Genomic DNA, 22,334 nt, shown 5'->3' on the forward strand with positions numbered 1-22,334 from the left:
AGTAACATAAACATTCCAGCATTATCAGTCCACTAGCAGGAGAGCTTGCTGCTAGTTAAAAGAGAGCTTACTCAAGGAAAAAAAAATAAGGAAAAGAAATATTGGCTTCATCCTGGCTCAAACCAGGACAGTGACACAGTCTCAATGAAGAAACTGAGGGTCAAGAAACAATCACTTTCTTGCTCATAATTTAATATTAAGACATTTAGGCATATTTTAGGATACTTACGCATCCAGAAGTGAAGACAGCAGCATGCTAGATTTAAAGTGTCCAAAATTGAAACTGTCTTGCCTTCTCACTCGCTCAGCAGCTCCTAGAGCAGCCAAAGACCACTGATGAACTGTTGCATGGCTTTTTGTTGTGAAGGCTTAAATGAATGCTGAGTACCACAAGGCACCCAGTCTGCTTCTATCCCCTGCAAAGAGTGTAATGCAAGTAAAATCAGAAAGCTGGGTGGAATATCCAGAGTCCAGTTTTGGTCTAAAGGAGTGTAATACTAAACCCCACCTTCCCTTGGATGGGAGCACATGGCCTTTCTTCTGGCAATCCGGAGAAGGGGACTCCCAGCTGCACGGCCAGAAAGAGTTGATTGTTAAAAGGGGCTCAGTGGTCCCTGTTCCCATCCATTTCACTAGAAGCTGAGAGCAGTGAGTATATCCAGAGCCTCCTGTCTACAACAGCTCCTAAATTCAAAGTTTCAGGGAACAGGTGACTGCCAGACCAGAGAAAAGGGACATGAAACTACCTTTAATGATGCTGCTTCTTGGAAATTCTTCCCCCACTTTTCCAATAAAACAGTGAGAACTTCATAATCTAAGTCTTGTAGGTATGTCTATCTCCAGCAAGATGTATTTGTGACAGGTCAGCCCAGCACAAGCCAGTTGAAATTCTGGACTCTTCACAGTTGCCATGATGTCCATTATAATGCTGGGCTTAAGCACTTCTGTAACTGTATCTAAGCTGGGCACTGCTACAATGTGAGTGGATAACTAAGTGGACCTGGTAAGCCACCATGGCACTTGCAGCTGCCCAAAACCCACTGAAAAACCAGGCAGTGGGTGTACAAACAGGCAGCTGACTTTGCCAGTTGGAATAACCCTCATTTTCACTTCAGTAAAAGCCCATTATACTAAATGTCAGGAACTTCTATACCTGTGACAGGCTGCAGACATTTATAGTCCCCATCAATGAACAGCTAAGTTGTTCTGCTAAACTTTGTAGTAAGTCATTTACCCTGAATTGTCAACAACAGGCAGCTGTGGCAATGGTTATGAAAGAAAAAACAACCGGTTGCACAGCTATTAATACAAGAGCACTGAACAGGGTGGATGAACAGCATGTGCTGCCATGGAATTAATAGTAGGGACAATGGTGGCAAGTGTGATCTCCCACAGGGCTGTACAGTTCCAGGGGGCTGGGAGAGCTGCTGAAAGACACTTGTTTTGGCAAGAGCAGCATGTACTTGGCAGTAGATGGATGGAAGTCAGAGGCAGACAGTAATAAGGGGCATTAAAAATAAATCTAGCCTAATTAGATTAAAAAGAAAATATGTGAACCTGACAGCTCAGCAACTGGAAACTGTTTAGTTTGAGAAGTTATTCTGGGGGAAAAAAAATTCCTACTGGAGCACCAGGAAGTGGCCAAATGAAATTACCTCCTGTGCACCCTGTGCTTCCTAACTGAACCATGTCAATGCCCATTTTCTGAAGCTGTGAGCTCACCAGTTTCAGAACGGAGGGTCTCTTTTAAAATGTCTTACCTTGAAACACTTTAAAATACTAGTTAATTCTTAGAAATCTTGGCTACTGTGTTTGTATGGGAGCATTCCCATGCACCTGTGAATTCTGAGCTAATGAAAGATCATGAGGCTTGGGACTGAGGCACATAGATACATCATGCACATAGTAAAGTAGGTCCCCTCTGTGTCCCTCTCTAACCATTTTCACGGACCATTTGTCAGTGGGGTGAGGAGCTCCATGTCCCTTTTCCTCTCTGCTGAGAATGTAAATGAGGAAGGCAAATAAGAGCAACCTCTTATGAGGGAGGGAACATGTCCTGCTGTGTACTGCACTGCAATTAAGCTACTTGCTTTGCTTCCCAGCATGACTGAGGTGATAAGATGAAACTGGAACAACAGTAATACTTACCAAAAAAAAAAAAAAAAAAGGGAGAAAGAGTAGAAGGACAAGCAGCAGGGAAACAGAAGGCAAACACAGTAAAACAGAAAAAGTACATTGAACCAAAACAAGCCAAGGCCCTTATTGCAAGCAGAACCAGTCTAACTATTGAAATGCAGATGTGATGGAAAGAACTGCTGGAACCCCAAACCAGGAAGCTCTGACTTCCTTCCCTGCCACTTGTCTTTCTTCTTAACCAGTTCTTTTAAGAAAATAACTAATTCTGTTCTTACTGGAGAATGTGGAGAGCTTATCCATGTACTCCCTGCATTTTATAAAAATGTGGTTTTTTTCTTCCTTCTCCAAGTGTCTGTGTATTTTATCAGGTGAATCCTGTTTTCCTGGGTTACAAAACATCTGCGCGCAGCAGCTTTCCCTGCCCTGCAGGACAGCCCCTTTGCCTTGCTAAGTTCCTTTGGGAATTGTGTCAAAGGAACCGGACATGTCATCAACAATGGGTGATGTTCTTGGCTTTGAGGCAGGTGTTAACTTGCTTTCTTCTTGCCCCCGAGTGCTCCTTGGGAATCCACGGGAGACCAAGAACAGGAGTTTGAGATGTGCTTCTCTCATCTGTGCTGCTTCTTCTCTGACAGCTGATGTGATAAGCTGTGCTACCATCTGCAGCACAATGCAGAGAGGAACAAGCAGCTTCTGGGGCATAGAAAGCAAGTTTTACATAAACTTGACAATGGTTTCTGTGCTCCAGTGCCTGAGCTGCTGTTTTCCCTTGAACTCAATAGGTGTCTTGAGATAATTGCCTAGAGAGGATTTACTTCACCTAATGCGCAGGGAGTATTAGAAGGGCTACATTCATTTAAATGCCTAAGAGACACAAAGACCAGAAAATCCCAAATTTGTATTTGTCACAGAACAAAATTCTGAAATCAGTGTCAGTTTACTGCAACAGGGTTTAATTCGTGGGATTTTACTGGAGTTCAGCCCATGCCACATGAAAGGCTTCTCTGTTGGAACAGGGTTTCTGGCTGTGACTTGGATGACTGCTGACAAGTTTGCCCCATACCATCAGTTTGGAATTAGTCTATATGGGGAAAATGATGCATCAGCCAAGTTGAGTTCTCACAAGCTGGAAATCCCACAGAAACAGAATGAGAAGGGGTCCTAAAGCTCACGTAGTGCTTCCAGCCCCAGTGTTTTCCTGGCCTTTATTTAAAACAGTCTTTTAAAATCATAGAATCATATAATAGAATAATAGAATGGTTAGAGTTGGAAGAGACCTTAAAGATCATCTAGTTCCAACCCCCCTGCATGGACATGGACTCCTCCCACTAGATCAGGCTGCTCAGAGCTCCATCCAACCTGGCCTTGAACATTTCCAGGGACAGAGCTTCCACAATTTCTCTGGGCAGCCTGTTCTCAAATAACAGAGGTTTTTGACAGCTTCCTCAGACCTTCTCTCCCTGCTTATCACCATCCCCATGGCTTGAAGGTTTTTCCTAACATCTAACCTAATTCTCTCAAGCTGCAATTAAGCCTATTACTCTTGTCCTACTTAAATGGATGATTCCCTTCTTCTTTGCAAAATATGCTTCCTAAAGAAAACCAAATTTCTGTGTCCTCTGTGGTCTTCACATTGAATACTATATGATCTCTTACATGACTCTTCCAAACTTGTAATAATTCTTGATTCTCTTTGCTTGGCTTCACTCCAGCTACTTCACATTTCCCTTGAAGAGGAAAAAATTTGCTCAACATTTGATGCACTGCTCTAGCTGAGATCCCACTAGTGCTGAGTGGAGCTGAAGGATTGCTTCATATGTTTTTTTAAGGTACAGTTCTCTGTAAACATCTAGTATTGACATTTAACGTTTTCACAACAGCCACATCCTGTTGACTCATGCTCAGGTTATGATTTACTCCCTGCAGAGCTGCTGGAAGACCTTGGATCCCCACCCTTCCCCTGGCACTCTGCAGGTCATCTCTCATTCATAAGTCAGTGTTGAAGGCTGACATATTGCTCATTTCTCCTCCTTCCTTTTTCATTTTTTAAAAAATATTGTCAGTGTGAAGCCAGTTCTTCTTTTTGTTTCCAGGAGTTTTCTGTATGTACCCTTTCTACCCTCTGCTGAATGCCCATGGGTTGTCCATCTTCACTGACATGCTGCTTCTCCCCTCACCAACCAACAAAGGTTTTTCTGGGTTTGTTTCTATTTACATCCAGTTAGCTCAAGCAAAAACAGCTTATGATCTGCATAAGATGTGCTCATCCTCCCATCTGGTTTCATTTGCACTGCAAACACACTGTCATGATCTTACCAGCTCTCTTAGTTTCTCGGGGTCCTAAGAGCATCCACCCTCCTGAAGGTTTTGTCTGCCAGGGCTCAGGGTGTGCTCAAAGTTAACCTAAGGTCTTCAGCCAGGGAGCTACGGGGTTCTCTGGCGTGGCAGGGTGGCCAGGGAGCTGGGCAGGCTGGGGGGCACCTGGGGACAGCCCTCAGCCCGGGGCATCAGCTTCTGGGTCATGGTACAGGTGCTGATCTGGAGGCAGGCAGATCATGAGAATTCAAGCCCTATGTGGAAAAAAACACCAAGCAGCAGAAACAGTCTTCTCTTTCCTTCCATATATTCAAGCATGCAAAACCCCCAAACTCAACCACACAAGTAATCCCCCTAAAATACCCTTTCAGGAAGTCTTATGCATCATAAGCAAAAAATGGTAAAAAACTCCCTCTTACCTTTACAAGTTATATTCAGTATGGTGCTATCAAAGGACTACCAAGCAATATAATTACATCAATATTTTCTATTACATTTGCAGTTCTGCACTTTTAAAAAATAAAATGGTCTAATAAGCCATAAATTTAAATTTCTTAAGCTACCCTGACTGGCTTCCTTAATAAAATGACTGCAATACAATACATACAGCAGTGTAAATCTGTAGAACTGTAGAGCTCCAAATATTAATCAGAAGCTTTCATAACAGAAATTAATAAATGGAAGTCCAGAAATGTAACAAGGATTCAAATTTCACAAGCTGTTAAAAGACCAGCAAAGACAGATTTAATAATATTTTATAGGGCATCTAAAGTAAATTCAGTACTTTTCAGTAACATAATGAAATAGAAATCACTTAACTGACTGTAGGCTTGAGACATGCTTCAATGCAAGCTTCCAATTCAGCTTTCTTCTCGTTTGCTGGGGCAACAATCCTGAACTTCCGTTGGTTGTGCAAACACCTCTGGAAGGCATGGGACCTAAAAAGGAAGGGGTAGCAAAGAAAGTACTAATACCTGATAGATACAGCTCTGGGATACACCTGAAGATATGATTGCAATTGAGACAATTTCAGCAAAAGAAAAATGCAAATCTTAAATAAGCAAGAATGGAGGATAATGGGCAATATGTCTTATCTTTCAATGCAAATCACTACATTTTCATCAATGATACCACAGAATAATTGAGTTTATTATAATTGCCTCTCAACTGCATAGTTTTTTTGTCTCCACTTGCTTCTTGCAGTCATATGCAGTTGCTGACAGGATGCTAATAAATATTTTCTTGAATGATTACAGCATATCTATCATTCTACTAGCCTGATTCATGAGTGGGGCCACTACACGCTACTGCAATATGAATAAATAATTAAACCATCATGAAAAATATCAGAGCAACTTGTAGCAATCCTCTGTTTAAGGCAATAGAGAGATTATTGGTTTACTTTGTATTTAAAATCGGAAGTCAGTCTCATTTTTCCCTTTGGTTTGGCCTAGCCCACATGATGGAAATCTCTGCCATTAACATATGGCAAGCTCTTCCTTCAAACTCTGCCAGTTTAACATATGTTTCATTTGCACAGTACCAGAAATAAGACGAGAAAATCTGTTTGGTCTTTGAATAAGTAGATGAAACAGCCAGGAATTTTCCTGACAAATAATGAAGAGCATGTAACTCCACAAAGGTGAACTGTTCATACAGGCTTCAGCACAATACTCTGGTGTAGCAATGCAGAGGAGAGGAAAGCCTCTGCAGAAGCTTTGTAGCATCTATGGAAACCATGCCACTGCTGCACCCATTTCATGTGCTTTGCTTAACCAAAAGCACTCTGCCCCAGGTGTTCTGCTGCCATCTGAGCCTTCAGGAGCTGTTGAAAGAAGTGAGGAAAGGGGGAAAAAAAAGGCCAACTACACACAGTCAGATAAGTCAAAAGATCTGAAATGGAATTTTATTTAGAAAAAAAAGTATTCTACAATAATGGCTCAGAATACTACCACAATGTACCTGGACAAGGCAGTGCTCTGGGCTATGACTGTAGATTACTCTAGTATGGAAATCTGTAAGAGCTTAAGAAAAGTTGAGGCATGGCTGTTCAACATTTCTTAAGCACGTATTTCATAATTTTAACATTTTCTAGATCTCTCATCTTATAGCAGGATTTATCAAATGCAATGTATTCACAGAAGTCTTGCATAAATACAAATATCGATACTTTATGTTGAATATTGTATATGATATAAATTCTCCCTTACCTTTAAAAAAATCTCCACATCATCATGTGACCTAGAATCTTTCCTTTTCTTTCTCTTTAAGAGTTTTTAAATATATATATGTATTTGTATGTATATGCTATCATACATCAAAGTATATATGAATCCCATCATTTCTGTTATATTTTCTGCAGACATGGTCTGAAACAAAATCATCAACCACTAAATCAAAAGCTTCCTGATTATTATAGGAAAGCCAAAGAGGATCTTTCCTCTTTTTTTGTGTTTCAGTACTAATATATTTTTAAGCTTGTAAGGATTCTTCATAAACTAGAAGTCCATAGATCATTTAAAGCAGTCTTTATAAGCAAATTTACATCCTTTGACATGCTTTTGTGAGGCAGTTAGTATCAAAATCCAATAGTATTTCTTACAGAACCATATGACTTCTGCAATGCAGATATACATTTTATTTCTAAAAAGCCACAGTTCTTTTTCTACATCTGCTCTCATCAAATCCCCAGGATTCATTCATAAAACTGCTGCTGTTCCAAATGCTGATGTTGTTATCCCTGCTGTGGATACCAATACGGTGACATCATCGTGTGGAAGATTTGTAAGTAGGAGAATACCCTCCCCAAATCCACAGATAGTCTTTTCTATCTCTAAATCTTCATGATTCATGTCACCCAACAGTGCAATGTGATGAAGACATGTCTCTGTGCAGGCTAAGGGTCTTCTTCCATCAAAGGAATCTCTAGGGGAAGAAAAGAAATAGCATTGATTGCTGCCTGTAACTTCCTTATACAATTTTGTAGAGTATTAGTACCTAGCAATTCTGCAAAAATAGAACTGGATGTTGCAAAAATATGAAGAAGACAGACAGTGTTGCCAATTCTAGACCCACTTACACTTTAACACCTTTATGGAAACAAACCTACTAAAACTACCCAGGTTTTCTAAAGCAAGTCATGCCCACAAAATCCTAAATGCAAACATCCATTCTACTACATTAATCACTGAATTGGCATTCAGAGTAGGCAGGGACTTTTACTGGCATGATCATAATGTCTTCCTCCTTCCAACTGTTCTTTTTCCCTCACGATGTCATTACAAGTTAGCCCCAACCCTATGAAGCAGGAAGATTTCCTCCACCCAGAGCTTCACCCACCCTCAATGTAGGACCCTGGGCTTCAGCTCACTACCAGTAAGGCACATAGAGATTGTTCTGCTTAGTGGTTCTTGGTGACTGTGAAGAGCAGAATCAGAGCCATGCCTTTGAAATGTCTCCAAGGAAAGCTGTCTAGTTTCCTTAACACACTAGGCAGCACAACACAGCTCCACTAGAAAGCAATGCACGCTCATGGTCGATTTAAATGCAGGTCACTCATGGCACTGTGGGTATGTTCCCCTTATGTTGTGACTCCCTTGTCCACAGCTTAACGCATACATGCCTCAGGCTGAACAGTTTGCTGTTTGCACAGACATGATGAGTTTGTTAATAAAGGCTCCTAGTTTTGTCTGAGTATGAACATGTGATTTGTTTTACATTTTAAAGAGAAAATCTGGTTATTTGCTGTGAAAGTCATGGCATGTGAGGGAGTTGTGAGTGTTGAGGTAGAGGAACAGACCAGCACAGGCAAGATGATGGTTGGCTTTGCTATTTACATCACTGTTGGTGAGACTGCTGGTCTGGAGAGAAACCTGCTGGCCTGGGATTCAAATCCCTTGCACCACAGTTAGCAATGACATAGCACAGACAGAAGGCTTTATGACCATGAAGTAGTATGGTTGAAAAAATGTCCAAATTAAGATGTTGGACAAAAACATGGAGAAAGTAGGAGCAGGTCAGCTGGGTTTATTCCTGCTCTAACAGCAGAGACAAACACCCCTGTTTATGGACTCACCTATCACGCCTGTGCAAGACTCACCATCTGCAATATCGATCCGCAGGCTCATGGATGCAGCTTCCCTGGCAGTGCTGTGGGATCCATCAGTTCTGTCAGAACTGGGAAGCGCTGTCGCTTGGCACACAAGGGATGGGTACAAACTTTGGAGCAGTTCAGAGGAGCCCAACCTACTGTCACAGGTCTCAAATTCACTAGGCAGCACATCTGTAATCGTGGGGCCAGGGTAAGCAGGAGGATTCTGATCTTCTGTCTGCAAGATATGCCCCTGGTCTGTGGTAGCTGAGTATCCAGGTGTCAGAGCATTCAAGCCACTGCTTACAGCTTCATCATAGGAAGGCAGCATGACAGGAATGCCATCCACCACCACAAAGTCAGGGTCACCCATGGAGCCCTCCTGGTTGCCTCTACGTCAAACAAAGACAAGTTATCACAGACAGCGGGAGCACGTCAGAAGCACCTTGGAGCAACTGCTTAATTTAACTAAATAGAGCACTTCTCTAATAATGCCAAATGAAGCTACAGGGTCACTAACATTCACAGAAATGTTTGCTTCATGGGTTTGCAAAACTCTGCTCAGGTTGGCAGTCAGGTGGAATCTGTTACAATCCAAAAAATGCAATTGGCAATGTGAAGCATGGCTTTGAGAAGGGAAGGAAAACGGGTGCTTGGATGAGATAGGGAGCACCATGTGCTGTGCCATGCATAGTAGGTATCACAGATATACTGTCACAGATGTAGTCACTAGTCAAAAGTGTCTGAACCCCTGGAAAGATGTGTGGTAGAGAACACAAGTGTTTACAGCTCATGCAAACAGGCACTGATATGACAGAGCTTTGGTGGCCAGATTTGTGGCCTTCTTCAGGTCTCACTTTCAAAGGATGAAGGCTTCCTTAACCAGTACTAAGCTGGTTTCTTTGTTAAGTGCAACATTTCTATTAATTGGGAAGGTCTGTTAAACTAGAAAATCTTTAATGTTAAGATCACCGAGTCCTTTCTGCTGCATATATTTACTGACATAGGGCATACAATAAAGACACAAGAAAAAGCAAGCACAGAAGCGGAGTCACATAGTGAAGGTCCATAGCAAACCGAGTAGATTAGAAACAAGTCCAAGTCCAGATACAGTACTAGCTGTGCCTAAAACTTTGCGTGTCTGCCTTTGTTTTTCCAGATGTAAGTTAATTACAATACTCACCTACCTGTCTCATGAGGAGTGCTGTGAGAATCAATGAAAAATGCTCATAGCTGCATGATATTTTATGGAAATAAAGGAAGATGTAGGAGATGTTTATGAATTGTTATGAAAATAATACTCATGATGGGAAAGGAAACCTTTAATATAAATTTGTCCATAGAGAAAAAGAAAATCTTTCTTAAAACTTATCATTACTTAGTCTACAGTAGTTAAAAAATTAATTCCCCCAGCACTTGAAAATGCGTATTTAAAAATACTGTCAGCTATTTTTACATGCTGAACAGCAATTCTCAGTAGTAGAGCTGTAATTACTCTGAAAGCGAATCTGGCAAATTTTGCCTTTTATCTTAGTTGCAGAAAGGTCTACTTCTGGTTTCTGGGCATGCTCTTCCACACCAGTGGCTCAGAGACTTTTGCTTAGAGCAGAAGAAGGTATCTGCAAGGCTTGTGTGTCACTCCAACTCCTCAGTACGGAGTGGTGAATGTAAAAACTGAATCAAGGTCCTCAGTCTCAAAAGGTACAAACCTTGGAAGGAAATGCGTCTTAAATTTGGTCTGGAACATCCTGGCTAAAATAACCAGAAGCAGTACTAATAAAATGCTGGTAGCAGTAAATGCCACTATTTTCCATGTAGTCAGGAGGGTCTCCTGTGTATTTGGCCAGGTTTGTTCTGTAACAAAAAGGCAACACAAGAGTTGTGCTTTATCATTACCGTTATTATTTCGTATTAATACTTCAACAATACTCATAAGTGCCAGTTAGGACAAGACATCTTTTACATGTATGTTGTAGAGACACATACAAACCCATTGTCATATACCAAAAGCAACCTTAACATTAAGCTGCCACAGGAGATGGACCTTGATTTTCCCCTTGACTTCTTTTTATACATGCAATCATGACCTTAGCTTATATGCACATAAGAATATCCAGAAGATGTTAAAAAATACATTTGAAGAGCTAACAATGGAAATGGTTTAGGATAATTCAGGATTGTGGAACTAAAAATATACTGTATTTAACAGCATCTTAAAATCAATGTTCATCACTTAACCAAGATAGAGATGAAGTTCACCAGTTCGTTGGTCACAAACCAACAAATCTGCTCAAAAAAAAGAGGGAAGAAGTAATGCCATTGCTGCTCCCTTACCTGTTTTGACACAGTATACTTGGTAGGAAGGGAACCACTCTCCGTACTGGCAGGTGATGTACTTGTAGTCATTGGTGAGGGTGTAACCAGGATCACAGTAAAACTCCACCACCGTCCCATGATTGTAACGCTCGCAAGGCCGCGGGTGGCAGATGAAGTCTCCGTGACTCACCATTGGAGGTAGTGGACAAACTTGGGCAAACAAACAAAAGAGAAAAGGAGAAAGACATTAACGCCAGCACCCCACTGCTGGGTAGCTTCAGTGTGTCAAAATACACAGAGCACACTTCAGGCTCCCTGCAGTTCTGGTTTTACCTCAGTGGTACCAGACTGCTGCTGTGGGAGATGGGTACCCATCTGCACTAGCAGATGAATTCTCACAGCTCCCACAGGGCAACACGTGGTGGGGTGGGTTGCTTCTGGTTCTCACCAACACCAGCAAGCTCTACTCTCACCTGCCTGAGAGATGTGATCTGGGTAACTGCCCATCCTCTGGAAGAAGAGAAGGGCAAGAAGAAGGCAAAAGAGGACACCTGTGCTGATAAGATGGCTGGATGGGGATAGAGAGGGGCAGTCAAAATAAGGAGAATCTCTCTCCTTATGAAACATCTCAAATAACATGCTACTATTTGGTTCATTAACATAATTAAATTATTATATGCACTAATTAAATACCTAAATACTCACTTTAAAAAAACAACCTTCCCATCAACCGTGCTGCAAGAGATGCAGGTCACACAATGTTACTTCAGCAATTACAGTCTGTACCACTGTAATATTATCAAGTTGATCTTAAATTCTACTGATGTTATTTGTGTTTTGTTTTGTCTGAGGACACCTACTGATCTCAGTGGGATCACTGGTGAGAGAGGTCTTAATATAACACAGGCCAAGCTTGTGTTAATTAAGTGCAGTGGTTTACTTAAGATTAAGTAAATAAGAGAGAACTGCAATATAAACACGTGGAACTTACACTGTAGGCCCTGAAATGAAATGTCCTCTCATGTGGCTGGGCAGATGAACTCAACAGAGAGCTGAGGGAGCACTCTCTAGAAAACAGCAGTGGCTAAAGCAGCTCACAAGCAGTATTTTTATGAGAGAAAACTTCCACTGAGTGTTAGCTGATTGCTGTTTTCTTAAGTACTTCTAACACAGAGTTAAAAAAAAACAACCAAACAAAACAAACTACAAAGTGTGATGATATCTCAAATGGCTACATACTGACCCAAAAAGGGCTTAAGTTACTGGATGGATTGTTTTATTTCCGTTCAGAGGTGTTAACTCACTGGCTCAGTGCCCCATCACTTCATGCCTCCCTCCCATGCAGGCAAGACCTACTGCATTGATTTAAATAATGAAAATGCCATCTCTCAGAAGAACTCTTCCCAGAAATTACAATTCTGCTGCTTCTCTCTGTGAATCTTGTTACATGAATAATGCATTTAATAATAAAAAAAACTCAACCCATAACACAAGATATTAAATGAATCTTCAAGAGAGGCTGATTACAATGTGCAGCAATGTCTATTCCCTGTCCCCTGGAGACATGGCTTTGTTTGCATTTTCAGTGGCAAGGCTTAGCAATAACTTGAAATCAGAGCGAGTAATTCACAGAAAAATTCACATCCTCAACACTCTGTGTACTTTCCAAAGCCTCTGGGCCCAGGAAAAGAGGAATGCTTTACTGGTAAGTCAACTCACAATTGAAAACCATTGTCTTCAGACTAAGGCGAAGGTCTGATATAGTAGGAAAGGACCTTTTGTCCATATAAGGGATCATTCTTCTATTAACAAGAAAATTACCAGTGAAAAACAATAATTCAGTCTGCCCATAAGGAAACCTGGCATATTTTTATTATCCTCACAGAGCATGAGAACAAAGGAAGACAGCAATTGAAACATCTTTGCAACTGGGCTTTGCCAAGCCATGACAGGCTGCAAGAGATGTGTAGATGCACAACACCTTTCTAGCAATGAGCAAAGGAGAGCACACCTTGCCACAGAGAGCAGCTGTTCTGAGAAACACTTTTCTCCTCTCCAGCAATGTCTCTGCTGCCTCATTCCTAAGCTCTTAATGTAATCAGGGGCCAAAGGAACCTGCTGAATACAGAGCAGCCTCAGCGCCGGTGTCCCAGCAGTGTGGGTCTTCTCCAGAATTACACATTTCCAGGCTGCTTAAAAACAACACACTGCGGGTACAACCCAGATACAGAGTTGTCAATCTGTTTACAAATGGAAACATCTTTATAGAACCTGAAAAAGAGCCTCATTCTTCATGTAGGGTATGTCCCCAATGCTAAGAATGGGTGTCACCTGTTCCTCTAATACCCTCCATATTTCAAAGGAAATACTCTTGTATTGATGCTGCCTGGAAACTTCTCCAAACGTTTCTCTAATTTGTCATGGAATAGCTAAGTTCTAAGTGGTTATACCTGCCAACAACTCCTGCATTAAACATTTAAGAACAGCAGATGCAATGGACCTTGTTTGAAAATGAGACAAGATCCTTTTAAGTCAGTGGCAGGATAGCCATGAAGTGGCCTTAGTTTTGATCATAGAAAAGCAAGATTATGGAAGTCTGGAGGGCCACTGAACACTCTTGGCTCCTAAAGACAGAAGATTTTGACAGAGTCAGAAGCCTTGATAGGATCAAATCACTTAATGCTGGCATTTACTTGGCCTTATGCTGGATACCAGTGTACGTTACAGGTTACTCAGATTAATGAAAGCTGCAAGATTAAATATGGCTGAAAACTCAGATGGCAAAACTGAACCCACTGAAGTTTTCCAGGGAAGTTAAAATTTTAGCATTCCCAGTGATCAGTCCTAATTATTTATTGAAATTACAGGCCATGAACTTCAGGCAAATGAATCAAACTCACAGAATGAAAATAACTCCAAACTGATTAAAATAAAATTGTGTCTGACAAGTACACCTTCACCATCAAAACCAACAGCAGTATGATCAATAAATAATCCCAAAGACAAGTGAATTCTACTTCAGGAACTTTGACAGATTAAAAATCTCCATTCTTAAATATGACACCAAATCTTCATCACCAGTAGTTTCCAGCATCTTAACTTTCCAAGGCTTTTGAGACTTTAATGAACTAATTACAACATCCAGTGTGGATAATCCAGTCGTGTATTCTGATGACCAATACTAAAGGACTGCATGTCCTGTATGTCCTTCACCTTGGAGCTTGTTAGAGGGCTGGACATAATTCAGTCTGCTGGTGGTTCTGCAGTATGTGATCCTGGATCTCTGGATCAGTCCCTATAGAACAACCGGGCACAGACTGTGCAGACACTTACAGGGATTTTACAGTTCAGCATTCTCAGCTGAAAAGCTGAATTGTTCATCAGAAAGAAAGGAGTGTTTATATGGCAAACAAATCCCTTCTGGGATGCTCAAGATGTCTGTTACTCAAGGAAGTTGAAGGGAGGAATTCCTGATTTGCTTTTACAGACTTTCCTGCCTGCTCTTAGGAGCTGAGGGTTCTCTGAGATAAGCTATGGGCTTTCTCCTCTGACTGATTTTTATGAAAGATGAGTGTGCTCAGTAAAATCTTAAAAATGAGAGATTTTTATAAAAAAAAGACAACAGAATGTGTCCTGTCTGCACGTGTGCCTGCAGGTAAGCCCCTTCTTCCATGAGGTGTCCTCAGATGCTAAGACCTCAAGCATGGTTTTATGAGGTCCCTGAAAGACAGCACAGCAAAAGGTAAAGGCAGGTCTGCTCCCTCCATTGCAGTCTCCAGAGCATGGTAACCACATCCCATGGACCAGGGTCATTGAAACAGTGACACAGGCTGTGGGCACTCACTGCTCAGACACTAGACAAATAAATGGGGTTCACACAGTAGGTTTTCCTAACCATTAGGTCAGGAAGCTATTAAAAGTCTGCCCAGAGGACACTGCAGTAGTTCTGCACTGTTGACACTGGAACTGTAGGAGGGAGGGAATACTTTTTGGCATTAGCATATTTTCAATTAACATCAATGGCACAGAATAAATATGTCACATCACTTTTTAAAAGCCACTGTTAGAGATATAACAGTGGAGTGACAAATACACTGCTCAAAACCTTCTTTTTAGTCAATCAGTTCAATGGCTTGTCAGTTTAGTCTTTGGTCAAAGTAGGCAGGAGGCAAATTATTCAGGTTTTGCACAGCTTTTGTACAGGATTCAAAAAATTAAGGCAAAAACGTCTTGAAATACAGGGCACTTCTATAAATGGGTAGGAATAAGTAAGAAGACTATTTTCTGTCTTTGATTTTTTGCATAGTTGTCGTGGTTTGGGCCTAACATAACAACAAAGAACCAGCTCCATGGCTGCTCACTCAACTGCCCCCCACACACACACTCAAAGGCCAACTAGAATCTCATGGGTCAAGACAGAGGACAAGGAGGGATCTTCACCAATTAAGGTCACGAGCATAAGAGACAACTTGGGGAAAAAATAATAATTTAATTTCACACTAATCACACACCCAGGACACAGACACACTCACAGCAGGGCTTGCAGATGTTACCCCACCCCTCCCTTCTTCCCAGGCCCAAATCCCTTTGTTCCTGGTTTCTCTCCCTCCTTCCCCCCAGCGGCACAGAGGGACAGGGGATGGGGTTTAGAGTCAGTTCACAGGCTGGTGGTTCCTGCTGCTCCTGCCTCCTCAGGAAGAAGGATTCCTCACAGTCCTTCCCTGCTTCCCCACGGGGTCCCTCCCATGGCAGAGAGTTCTCCACGAAACTCTCCTTCCCGAGTCCTTCCCACCAGGTCCGGAGCTGCTCCAGCCTGGGCTTCCCACAGAGTCACGGGCTGCTCCAGGAACAGCCACCTCCTCTGGCACCAGGGTCTTCCACAGCTGCATAATCAGAGTCCACTGGCAGTAAAATCCAAGTCCACTGGCCAAATTTATTCCTCCTGGCACCTTCAGGGAATGTTCCACCACGTTCCTCGGTGAGTGCAGGGGCACAGCTGCCATCTCACCATGGGTTGCAGGGAAACTTCTGCTTGGGCACCTTCTTCCCCTTCTTCCTCACCAACCAGCAGGATCTTCATCCCAGCACTGCCTTTCACCTTTCCAGCACAGCTCTTCTTTCTCTCTAAGTGCTGCTCTGCTCAGGTCTTATCTCAGTTCTTTCCTATGTTAATCACTGAGGCTCATCCATTGTCCCTCTAATGGCTCCTTGGCTGGGTTTGGAGCAGGGGCAGCTTCTCAGCTTCTTACCAGAGCCACTCCTGGGGCTCTTCCCCCACTATCAAAAATCCTGCCAGACCAGCACAATAGTATGTTTTTGCTCTATCTACTAGTCTGCCTTTCTTGTATGATATTAATTGCTAGGTTAGCTGGGGTAGCAGCAAAACCCAGTGTAAGGCCAGCCATTTGCTGTTAGGCAGAGGGACAGCCAAGGTCAGCAACATTTGCATGTAGTAAAAATAACACTTTTCCCAAACACATCATGCTTGTTATGCAAAGAGTGAGAAAAGCTCAAGATGAAACTCATTATTTGAAAGACACAGGTATAAAATTGGCAGTTCCAACATGCAGGGAAAACACTGGTGTATCCTGCTAGACAGCAACCAGAGAGGTCTGATGTGTGCATGAACTGGTAGAGTACAAGAGCTTCTCCTGATCCTCAGTTCTTATTCTTGTATGCACTCAGACACTAATTAACACTAGAAATCTGGACATCTGTCTTCTGGCTACTGCATTCCAACCGATGTTTAACTCCAGCCATAATTATACTGCACAGAACCACAACAGTATATATCCCAGTAAGTCTGACTCTTCTGATCCAGGGTAGCCTGGTGATTTACTGGCTGGCTTCAGGATCCACTACCACTGATCCTTTTCTACATAGTGCCTTTGTACAAATGCTTCTGTATGGAGGATTTGAAAATTCAGTTTTTTACAGGACCATAGAATATGAAGGTTATGTTTGTTCCTTTTTCTGCTTCTTTATGAACATCGTGTTAATAAAGCTTGGTTCCTTGGCTATTTCAGCCTCATCACCCTTCAGACCTTCAGAATAAACACTCAACCAAGAATCTTCTCTCATATACCTAAAATATTCCTGCCCAGTTCACCTGGCAGACCTTGCCATTTCCACAGACATTGTCAGCACATGAATCACACTTGCACTGCACAGTACAGAGCCCTAATTTCAAGCTCCTCCTCCATCTCTCACATTCACATAGCAACCCATTATAACAGTCAGTATGGAGGGGAATGTAATGCCTTTATCCTCTGCTAAACGGGTGGAACACTGATATTAGCATCTTTCCCAAAGAAAAAAGTTTATTAATCGTTAAGAGTTTGTAAAAATAACCAACAAAAATAAAATAAATCAGTGGTGTTCAAAAAAAGGTAGCAGTTAGTTGTGGATTTTTAAACCCTAAAGACACTATAAGGTTTACAGAATTTTACTGATTTTATTTGTTAGACAAAAATATCACAAGATAAAAACTGGTGGAAAACAACTGCTATTTCTAGGGGGAGTGGATGGCCAACAGGAAGAAGAGAAAGAAAAGGAAATAACTTGTCCACTTCAAATGTTAGAAAAAAATATTCTATTTTATAGAAAAATTTGTAGTAATGGACAAAACAAAAGTATTTAAATTCTTACATTGCAAAATGAAAATTCCCACTAAATTGTCTGGTACTTTAAGCGGATGGAAGAAAAACTGCAGAATTCAACTTCTCATAACCAGTTGAGAGCTTGAAGAAGAAATTAAGAGGTTTGTAAGTAACAAACCTAATTGCTTTAAGATAAGCCCTGTCAAAACTTCTCAGTCTAGAACAATGCTTAAGGAGAATTTATTTCTAATTACACTCTTCTGAAATGTAAGCAGAACAGGAGTCTTCACTAGAGTAACTTTTAATTTATTGTAAACATCAGCTTAACAATATCATACTGATATATTCCTACATTAAATGCTGCCAGCATCATGAAGGCAAACTTAGTGCATATTACAATTGTAATAGAATAAATGAGAAAAACTTTTTGGACATGGAATTTCTGTTTTGAAAGTGAAGACATGCTTTGAGGAATTTCTCTGATTATGCTTTTCCACAGCAAACCAACAGCAGCAATAGCAATACCGGAATAGAAATAATAGTGGAAAAACCTAAGTGAACACTAAAATATATGAAGCAACTCCTATTAAGTCTGACAGCACACAACTTAGAGTACCAGACAAAAGATGGTTATTTTGAGCTCTCAAGTTGCCAGCCAATTTATCAAAAGCCTACAGCAAGATTTATTAAAAATACTGTATTCTTGACTGACAATTTCCAAATTCTTTTCAATCTTAACCTTTTTTAATAACCTTCACAATGTCACCTGTATGTTTTCTTCTTAAAAGACACCTAGGACTTAAGCAACTTCTAGACCACTCAGCAAGTCAATATTGAATCAGCTTGGAATATACTCCAGGTCTACTGGCTCTAAGGTGCTTGCTGTAACCCTAGACTATCACCCATGGGCAATTTTGTACCAGCTATAATAGCAAGGTAAGCCTTTCAGTGTGCACACAGTGAAAAAAAAAAGCACTTTACACCTTCTACAGATTGTGAAGTGAATTGAATAATTAAGTTTGTAATGAAAAGCTGCTTCTCTAGTCTAGCTTTGATAAACACCATCTTGCTGAAAATTGTCATCTCTGATATCAGCTGAATGAGCCTAAATGAAACATATAAAACTAGTTTCAAGCCTATTTCAATAATAGGTTTACATTAGATAATTCCTACATGGAAACAGAAGGTGATTTGCAATCATTTATCATACACAGAACTTTCTTGTTACTGGAGTTACAAACTGCAGAGCATGTTTTCCTATTCCAGTCAGGTAAACTCTCATCCTCAACAATCCCACAGTTCCCAGCACAACAACCAATGAAACATTGATATTAACACCAAAGTCTTTAGTTTCAAATGCATTTCACAACAAATACAGGATGAAACACACCCTAAGTAATCTTTCTCCTGTAAATTTTAAGTTACAGTGTACAATTCTCATTTGAACTACAAAAAAACTGATAACAAGTTTGCAGCAATAGAGACTGAGGAATTCTTTTAGCAAGAGGCCCAAAATTGTATTTAAGGAAATATTTATACTCATTATTCATATAGAAGTGCTTGGAGCACTGTGGTCTCATTTTCAGCAGGTCTTTATAACTTTCTTCAGCACTTGCTTCTAGTTTTCTTTCTTCTTATGAGTGGCTGACTTTATGATCAGTAATGGTCTTTCTTAGGACTTTGAGAAGGAAATACTGGGGACTGCACTGATGCCTAAACAGAAGGAATCAGACAGCTTCAAAATAAGTCAAGACATGGATATTTAATGACAACTGTCACAGGATAATCCCAGACCTGGAAAAGGTCCAAGTGCTTAGAAGTAGAATGGAGGTGAAGAAGGGAGAGAGAGCTGTTGGGTAGCTGGCTAAGACAACCAAACACATAAAAGCACTTGACAGGGTTGTCTGCAGAAGCCAGAACACACTGTGAACTGTGAGTTTTTACGTTATTATTTTTTAATTCTTCAGTTTTATCTTTCCTTAATTGTTTTTTCCTCTTTGTTTACAAGTAAGAATCCCTTGAGCCTATGTGGTGTAACCTACACCAGTCATCAGGATGAGACTGGAATACCAAACTTGCTGACACAGATAAACTGTACTCCACGGCTTAGTTCAAGTCTGAGAAAATCAAACTATGCCACCTGAGAAAAAGAAAAGCACAGTCTTATTCCTGAAGGAGAGCTACTAAGGGGGAAAATAAAAATAAAAATGCTGAGGAAAACCAACAGGTTATTTTAGTACCATGATACCACAAACCAGCTTAGAAGAGTAGAGAGGCATGGAAGAGTACCAGTTTCTGTTACTTAGGTTTAGTTATCATGCACCTGCCTATACTGATTGCTGAAACTGCCACCCTTTAATTATTTTTTTTTAACCTCTGGAAGCAAACAAACCAACCCAGGGTGTAGACTTCCCAATGCATGGGGTCTGTAGCTACAGTTCCCACCTGCCATTTGTGGAAGATGTTCTGTGATTGTACTCCACAGCCAAACTTAATGAAAGTGCCCACAAAGCACAGAGATACTTGATTTCAAGGTAGACAAGGTGGTGTGCCTTTCCTTTCTGAAGAGCCCTGCCAGATACAGTTACAGGTTAATATTAAAAAAAAGAAGCCTTCAGGAAGAATTACAGTCTGCCTTACCCCATGTGATCCTCAGCATATTTAAGGCACTGTGGATAAAATACTACGTGTATCTGGCAGCTAATGTGGAACTTCAGGGCAGAAGTTATGGCTCCATAAAAAAGCTGGGATATTTGGCTGATTCTGGAAATGCTGAGGAGTTTCTGAAAGGCACACAGGTGATCGAGCAGGTGTAAAACAATTATTTACTGTGACAGTCCTGTGCATCAAGCAGAAAGAGAAGGTATAAAATAAACAGGTTATAAGTTGTTGTTCTGTTGCTTTCCTGAAAAGCTACAAACAGTGGAGAAGACATCTATTTCAGTCACAGCCAAGATCAAAGAAGATTCCTGCAATGCAAAAACAGAGCAGTCACTTAGAAATATTATGGTATTTGTCTTCTTCAAACCGTGTCTTCAACTTGGAGAATATTCTCTAAACTCCCAATCCCTCACAACAAAAGCTGCAAAAAGCCCATTTTTGTGTATCATTGTGTCTTGAAACACAGCCTGGTTTTCTTTCTTTGCAATTCACCTTCTGGAATTAAGTGACTGGATTATTATTAAGCAGCACATCCACAGAAGAACATGACTTGCCTGCCTAGTATTTAATGTCACTGTGCTCTTTCTGAATTCAGTTCTTTTCCACAACTCTTCAGCTGTGGGTAAAGATGAATTTCAGCATTCTCCAACAGCACAAAAATCCAGATGATTCAAGTTACCTATGTGCAGTTCCACACTTGTACAAGGTGGGTGGACAGACATCATTTCTGCAATCTCACGTGATGAACAAATTGTCTACAGTGCAGAAACATGTAGAATTACTGAATGACTTCTTAAAAGAAAACTATCATTTAAAACTTCTTCACTGCAGTTGCTTTCTACAACTTAATCATCCCTAGAGTGAAAGACTGTCAGCCTACTTCATCCTTTGGCCTTCAGGCTACAGGTTTCACCAATGGAAAGGTGTTTCCCAAGTAAAGGTGCTAACAACTATTATTGCCTGCTGTTATTTGAGCATTTACTTCTGGTTGTTGTTTATGAGTTGCAAGAAGTATTGCTGTAGGCAGTGAATATATACTGAAGTGCAATTAAAAACAAAGCTATCAATACTTCTTATGTTAACACTGGATAACTCAGTTAACTTGGAAGACCTCTTTTGGCAGCTGAGCAACATTTAATTTATTCTCCCTCCTGCCTGCAAGATGAGTAAGGGTAAACATAGAGCAAAACAGTCTACTTCTCTTTATTTGTTAATACCACAGTGTTTCACAGCTTTCTTGTACAGTTGCCCTCTACTCACTCTACAGGATTTTTCTCTGTTGGAGATCTGCTGCATCAACACTATCTTCCCTGAGGATATGCATCAGTCCGTCACGTTGGAATTTATCTAAAGCCTTCTCAATGTCAACAAAGAAACACAGAGAGAAATCTATTTGTACTAACATACAACATCTTAGGCTTAAGATTGCTTACTTTACTCTGGCTTCTGAACATAAAATGATTACAGGCTGACTGACTTGTATCTATTTTCTTCGTATTGCTGTATGTTCCATTAAGAATAAAAAAAAATAAATTAAGGGCATAGTTTATCAAATGACTAGCTCATTGTCAATCACTGCTTATGGCATTAGCAATTGCCATATAAGAATTAAGATCTTTGAAGGTTTCCTTCATAGTATCTTGCATGTAGTTGGCTAGAAAGTTTAAGCTACTCTGGTTTGAAATACTAAGCAGCTCTGGTATTTCACCTGTAGTATCACTCTCCTCCAGTGATCTTTCATGCTCTTTACTTTCTAGGTTCTATGTCAGTACTATCAGACCACCTCTGTGACTGCTTGTCCTCAGGTTTATGAAAGAATAATTTCAAAGCTTGTTTTCCCAGAATATATTTTTTTTGTGTAGCATACTTTGCTGGTTTCCTGGTACTCTAGGTAGGAGTTTTTTGGGTTCCCTTGCACATCTTCTGTTTGTTGTGAAATCTCCTTAATTCCTTCCTTCCCCTATCTTTCTTTCATAACTTCTCTTAAGTTTCAGGATCCCTTCTGTAATCAGTTGTTAGGTTAGTGTTACATCTTTTCACCTCCTGCTACAACAAAGTGATTTTTATACACCAGAGTTCTGAAATGCCTTCAGTTTTCCTGTTTTTCTTCTCTTCTACTCATTGACCTTCCCTTTTGAGGCCTATTCCTAATGTTTGTTTCATTTTTATTTTGAAACTGCCTACAAAAATTTGAAGTATTTCCTATTTAACATTCT

The 22,334-nt window shown here is 40.7% G+C and overlaps 1 protein-coding gene across 1 annotated transcript in view; it reads right to left on the bottom strand.

Moving 5' to 3' along the window:
• Positions 1–7,216: 7,216 nt before the first annotated feature.
• The window catches only part of SUSD4 (sushi domain containing 4), a 39,518-nt gene continuing 24,400 nt past the window's right edge, over positions 7,217–22,334 (bottom strand). The window contains exons 5-8 of the mRNA XM_009994812.1: positions 10,877–11,068; positions 10,252–10,396; positions 8,552–8,934; positions 7,217–7,377 (exon numbers count right to left, since the gene is read on the bottom strand). Coding sequence (XP_009993114.1) covers positions 7,349–7,377; positions 8,552–8,934; positions 10,252–10,396; positions 10,877–11,068 — 749 coding nt within the window. The 3' untranslated portion in view covers positions 7,217–7,348. The remainder of the gene's footprint in view (positions 7,378–8,551; positions 8,935–10,251; positions 10,397–10,876; positions 11,069–22,334) is intronic.

The sequence above is a fragment of the Chaetura pelagica genome, unplaced genomic scaffold (genome assembly GCF_000747805.2).
Source record: "Chaetura pelagica isolate M959 unplaced genomic scaffold, ChaPel_1.0 scaffold2, whole genome shotgun sequence".
Lineage (NCBI taxonomy): Eukaryota > Metazoa > Chordata > Aves > Apodiformes > Apodidae > Chaetura > Chaetura pelagica.